Here is a 6560-nt window from a genome sequence, read left to right on the forward strand (position 1 = left end):
CCCCTAATTCTGCCTCATTCAACCGTATTTCCGAACCCCATGCAGGTGCTTCAGGGCTTATCCTTCAAGGATGTGGCTGTGAACTTCACTGAGGAAGAATGGAGAGAACTGGACCCTGCTCAGAGAGACTTGTACAGGGATGTAATGCTTGAGAACTATAGGAACCTGGTCTCCTTGGGTAAGGTTGGGTCCTCACCTCAGGTAGGCATTTTGGGATGCCATTGCTTTCTAAAGATTCCCATGCTCCTATTAGGGGACGATCAGAAAGGAGGCTTTGGGGGGGGGGGTGTTTGGGTGGCTCAGTCGGTTAAGCATCCAATTCTTGATTTTGGTTTAGGTCATGATCTCAGGGTCATGGGACCCACCTCGTGTGGGGCCCTGTGCTCAGCAGGGACTCTGCTTGTCCCTTTTCCTCTGCTCCTCCTGCCCTCTGAAAGAAAGAAAGAAAGAAACAAAGAAGGCTTTGGTTAACATTTTCCTCCAGAATCCAGAGCAGATCCTTAAACTGTTTCTCACCCTACTTTGGTAGAAAATGTATAATTGCTTTTGACAATTAGTTACTCGTTTTCCGCTCTTGAAAACACAAGAGTGGGACTGAAAATGGGGTGGCCCTTTGTCCTGGAAACTGACAATCAGATTCTATTTCTTTCCCTTGAGTAGGATTTCCATTTTCTAAACCTGATATCATCTCCCAGTTGGAACAAGCAGGAAACCCATGGATGCAGGAGAGAGAAGTGCTAAGAAGCAGCTGCACACGTAAGTAAGAACAAGGCAGACAACATCTTTTGAAATATGAGTTAGGGGTTCTTCCCCAAATCCTCCAGGCCTGTAGAAAATGTTGAGGCCCCCTCTAAGTCTCATCTTCATGTTGACATATCAGAGTCTCATTAGTCTAACTCTTATTTCTTCCCAGAATTAAGGAAGGTACTCCCTCCTTAAAGTTATAACCCTGACACTTGATCCAGAGATCACAGTTGTGCCTCATTCTGGCATTTTATGAGGTCATTCCCTTTTCCTCTCTAGTAGCTGGAGTCTCTCCTTCATTTACTTTGTCTTCGTTGTACCTAGTTTTTTCCTACCTAAAAAGTAAGAAGAGAATGAAAGAATTTGAATGTAAGTTTAAGGAGTGTGATCTTACATCCAATTTTAAGGTTGTAAAATTGATAGAATTTGCTGACTATATGTGGGAGGTGAGGGAGAAACAGACAAAGATGATTTCCAGGTTTCTGGCTTGGCTGTGTAGGTAGGTGGAAGTTCTCTTCCCTGAGATGGAAAACACAGGAAAAATGGCAAGTTTAGGGGGGTGGGGTGGAAGATGAGTTCTGTTTATTCTGTTGGAAGAGTCTATAGCAGATCTAAACCAGTGGTTTTCAAACAGGGGTGATTTTGCCCCCAGGGGACATGTCTGAAGACTGGGAGGATGCTATGGGCATCTAGTGGGTCGAGGCCAAAGATGCTGCTAAGTATCCTACCATGCGCAGGACAGCCCCTCGCACAAAGACTTGTCTTGACAAAATGTCAGTAGTGCTGCAGTTGAGAAACTCTGGTCTAAGTAGGGGTGTCTGGAAGGTAGATGAATATAAGGAGGAGATGTCAAATGGATCTTGGTGAAGGAAAGAGATCATAACTGGTGGTACAGCTTGAGAGTCATCTGAGAATAGATGGTAATTGAAGTCATGGGAGTGGATGAAATATGAAAATTGAGCAATAGAGCATGAAAAAAGTTGCAAGAGAACTTAGAAGCCCAATGAACACACACATTTAAGTATCTGCTGGCTGTCTATATCTCTATATATCTATATCACTTTAAAAAAAACACATGGGGAAAATGTTGTCAAAACAATAAAATAGTAATGATTTTTAATAATGGGTGATGGCAGTAGAGGTATGTTATACAAATTTTATCAATATAAATGAAGGAAAGGGAATCCAGAAAGGATACTAAGAAAGGGTGGCCAGAGCAGAAGGAAACCAGGTCAGGTTATTGTTGTAGAAGCCAACAGAAAAGAGCACTTCAAGGAGGGGAGGTGCTCAAAGTGATATATTCTAGAGAGGTCAAGACCTGAAGAGTGTGCATTGGACTTAACAGGTTGTTCCTTCTTTTTGGCTAACCTGATAATGGATTAGTTCCCCTGCTACCATTTCTCTCCCCTGCTTAACTTATGTTGCCTTCCTTTAGCTTTGATTTTCTACATTATATAAGGTTGTCAAAGCCACATACTGAGGTTACTTTGAAAATAGTCCACCTTGCAAAACACATGTGCTGTTTGTCTTACCCTTCATAAGGCTGAAAGACTACTTACAAGATCCTCAATTATAAAGTCCCAACTTTACAACAATTAAGATGTATGTCATGTGTAGTTTACCTATAAGAAAGCTGAACTAGGGGCACCTGGGTGGCTCAGTCGTTAAGCGTCTGCCTTCAGCTCAGGTCTTGATCCCAGGGTCCTGGGATCGAGCCCCACATCAGGCTCCCTGCTTTGCGGGAAGCCTGCTTCTCCCTCTCCCACTCCCCCTGCTTGTTTTCCCTCTCTTGCTCTGTCTCTGTCAAATAAATAAATAAAATCTTAAAAAAAAAAAAAAAAAGAAAAGAAAGCTGAACTAGTACTAGTAGTAAGCCTAATCCCCTGATCCTCCTAAAATTTATGCATTCTCCTGAACTTTGACCCTCTTTGTCTTTTTGGGGGGTGTGTATGTGTGCATTTTGGGAAGCCCAGAGAGAGGGAGAAAAAGTGAAAGCTGAAGGAAATATTACCATTCTGGCAAATGGTAATATTCAGAGTGGCAAAGGAAAATCTGGTTAATGATCTTATTGAATCCAACTGCAACCTCAGGCATAATCAAGGAGAGTTAATGGGGAACTCTGCCAGTGGGAATGGAAGATGTAGGCATTAAAGGATGAGCCTAGCTGGAGTGAACTCCAGACAGGGGACACAGGGGACTGCTGGTGGTGGTGGTATCAAAAGCCAGGGAAGGGGCGCCTGGGTGGCTCAGTTGGTTAAGCGACTGCCTTCGGCTCAGGTCATGATCCTGGAGTCCCGGGATCGAGTCCCGCATCGGGCTCCCTGCTCGGCAGGGAGTCTGCTTCTCCCTCTGACCCTCCTCCCTCTCCTGCTCTCTGTCTCTCATTCTCTCTCTCTCAAATAAATAAATAAAATCTTAAAAAAAAAAAAAAAAAAAAAGCCAGGGAAGATTCTAGTGGTTCAGCGGCTAGGGGCAGCTATCATTCCTATGTACAATACCAATCATTTCCCAACTGAAAATCTCCCTAACACATTATTTTACAGCGTTCATCATTCTTGAAATTATTTGATTAATACTTACCTTCCCCAAAAGACTGTAAATCTCAAAAGAGCTGGTACTATATCTGCTTTGTTTATCATTGAATCCTAGCATGTAACACAGTGCCTAGCTCATAATAGGTGTTCAATAAATTATCTGTTGACTACTTGACTTATATTTGTGACTAATGGTATTTACATACTTTTATTATCTCAATCCTGCTTTAGTCATTTCCTTCTTCTAGTACAGGGAACTTTTTTTACTTTTCCCCTCCAGATTTGGAGACCAGAAAGTCAAACCCAAAGGAGGTATTTTCTGAAAAAGAATCATGCCAGGGGATAAGTATGGAGAGGAGCACAGGGGCTGATGCAAGGGCTTCCAGTTTGAAGGAAGCCTGGGGATATGCAGAGATCAAAGAGAAGGGTCAAGATAGACTCTGGAAAGAAGCAACAGTTATCTGCAAGAAAAGAACTTCTAGAACTGATAGTAAGCCCAAATATATTGAATCTGGCAGACGTGTTAGTCTGAAGTCAGACTTTGTTATACAATCAAGATACCCTGAAGAAGAGAGACCATATACGTCTCATGCTCAGGGAAGGAGTTTTAAACAGAATTCAAAATTAATAAGACATCAGAAAGATAGCCCAAATGAGAAAACTCTTCAGTGTAATGTACGTAGTAAAATATTCAGTGATCGCTCAGTTTATGTTCAACATCGTATAGCTCATAGTGGAGAAAACAATTTGAAATGTAATCAGTATGGGAAGACCTTTGGTCACGGTATACACTGCACTGAACATCAGAAAACTAATATTGGAGAGAAGTCTTGTGAAGATAGAAAAGGCTATACCTGGAACTCACACCTTACCAAACATCATCAGAGTGTTCATGGTGGGAAGGAATATAATGTGCATGAAAGAGCCTTAATTCAGAATGCACCATTTATTCAACATCAGAGAACCCAACATGGAGAGAAACCGTATGAATGTAGTGAATGTAGAAAAACTTTTGGTAATTATTCAGCCCTTACAGTACATCAGAGAATTCATACTGGAGAGAAACCATATGAATGCAAGGAATGTGGAAAAGCCTTTAATCATAACGTCTCTCTTATCCAACACCAGAGAATCCATACTGGAGAGAAGCCCCATGAATGTAATGAATGCGGGAAGGCTTTCATTCAGATAACGCACTTTATTCAACATCAACGAATTCATACTGGTGAGAAACCTTATGAATGTAATGAATGTGGTAAAGCCTTCAGTCACAATTCATCCCGTATTGAACATCAGTTTATTCATACTGGAGAGAAGCCCTATGAATGCAGGGAATGTGGGAAAGCCTTTAGTCACAACTCTTCCCTCATTGTCCATCAGTTTATTCACACTGGAGAGAAACCCTATGAATGTAGTGAGTGCGGCAAGGTCTTTAGTCAAAGCTCACACCTCTATCAACATCAGAGAACTCACACTGGAGAGAAACCTTACACCTGTAATGACTGTGGGAAAGCCTTCAGTGATCGATCAGCACTTATTCGACATCAGAGAACTCATACTGGAGAGAAACCCTACAAGTGTAGAGAATGTGATAAAGCTTTCAGCCAGAGCTCAACCCTCACAAAACACACAAAAACCCACACTGGAGAGAAACCTTACACCTGTAAAGATTGTGGGAAAGCCTTCAGCCAGAGTTCATCGCTGACGCAACATCAGAAGATTCATACTGGAGAGAAACCATTTGATTGTCCTGAGTGTGGGAAAGCCTTCAGTAGAAGTGCCCATCTTACTCAACATCAGAGGATTCACACTGGAGAGAAACCCTGTGAGTGTAATGAATGTGGCAGAGCCTTCAGGTGTAGTTCAGCCCTCATTAGGCATCAGAGACTTCACAGTGGAGAATCACTCTGAATGTGTGGTCATTCAGACTCCTCACTTTGTTAAATACCAAAGAATCCTACTTTCATGGGTTATTATAATTGTGATCCCCCCGCTTTTTTTGAAAATGCTCTCCTCCCATTTTCTCCTGCAAAGAATTAGCTGCCAGAATACCACAAATCCATGTGAAGAAATACTGATCTGAAAGCTGGAATAGCCTAAGAAACCAACCATTAATCTTTCTGTGTGTGTGTATTTTCATCTGTACCTGAAAATGACTGATGTCACCATGAAGTGATTTTTTTTTCTCCTGGCCCCAGGAATAGGCTCTTCCAACACGCAAAGGAATTCCAGTTGTTCAAACTTGAGCTCATTGCCCCTCCTTGTACTGATTGGAATACTGCCATGTCCAAGTGAAATGGACTCATGGTTGATCGTATATTCAAATACCACCTTTCTATAAATCTTTGCCTTAATATACAATCATTCCTACCCCTAGCAGTACTGTCCTCATTAAAAGGGCTACTTTGAACTCTCCCTTCTTACTGACTTTCCCGTCCTTCTCTTCTATTTAAAGTGCTTACACACTTTAGTGTTAGTTACAGCTTGAAGTTCAACAGGGCTTGAGTTTCAGAGCTGAAAAGCACAACTGAAGATAGAGGAAAAAGGGATTTTTGTTCTGAAAATTGTAAGACAAAATACTCTGAAGAAATGGTAACATCTGGAAATAATTATTGAAATACATGAAATTTTTAGTACCTTTTAGAAATTGGAGACAAGAAAAAAAAGAGTCCTCCATAAAAGTGTCTGTTATTAGAATCAGAGCTCTTCAAATAATGTTAGTTAACATCTTAGGTATAGCAAGGCCCTTTCAAAAACTTTTCTTTCCTGGAGCCAGTTAGTGTGGGTTGTGGAGAAACATTTGCCTTTCCTTCAGAGGCCTGATTTAGAATGAATTTATATGGTTAAAACCAGTTTATGTGGTTAAAACTGCTTGTGTTGAGTGAAGGGAAAATTAACATACATGTTATATCTCAAATTCCTCTAAGAAGCTTGGATAGTTTTCACTATTGTGATGAGCTCGTTGTGTGGTGACCCCGGGCTTGATTTGAGGATTGTAGGAAGAGATCTTTGTTGATTAAAGCAGGGCTTTCTGCCTTTTCTGAGGGGGCATTAATCGTTTTTTTCTTTTTCTTTTTTTAATCAAGAGGTAGTTCTCACATTATCACTCTTTTCAATTTGCAAGTTAGTCTCCTTTAGGACTCAACTTAAATTGTTACCTTCTCCTTGACCACCACAGTTGAAAATAACCTCCTTCTCTGAAAACCTTTGCCATTCATTATATCCCTTATATATGCCTATAAAACATTTTTAGTTTGATCTTAATATCTGGTTTTATCTCCA

General features: G+C 41.1%; 1 protein-coding gene across 6 annotated transcripts in view; it reads left to right on the forward strand.

The window, feature by feature from the left end:
• LOC102733176 (uncharacterized) overlaps positions 1–5688 on the forward strand; it is a 12021-nt gene extending 6333 nt beyond the window's left edge. For 5 of the 6 annotated variants that reach the window (XM_031030849.2, XM_081805683.1, XM_081805681.1 and 2 more), the window contains 3 exons: positions 46–178; positions 661–756; positions 3559–5688. In XM_031030849.2, the coding sequence (XP_030886709.2) occupies positions 46–178; positions 661–756; positions 3559–5189 (1860 nt within the window). In that variant the 3' untranslated portion in view covers positions 5190–5688. Of the gene's footprint in view, positions 1–45; positions 202–660; positions 757–3558 lie in introns of those variants that run through there. The other variant, XM_031030853.2, reaches the window with a different exon arrangement.
• Positions 5689–6560: the final 872 nt, after the last annotated feature.

The sequence above is a fragment of the Leptonychotes weddellii genome, chromosome 15, assembly GCF_054177405.1.
Source record: "Leptonychotes weddellii isolate Sample4059 chromosome 15, ASM5417740v2, whole genome shotgun sequence".
Classification (NCBI taxonomy): domain Eukaryota; kingdom Metazoa; phylum Chordata; class Mammalia; order Carnivora; family Phocidae; genus Leptonychotes; species Leptonychotes weddellii.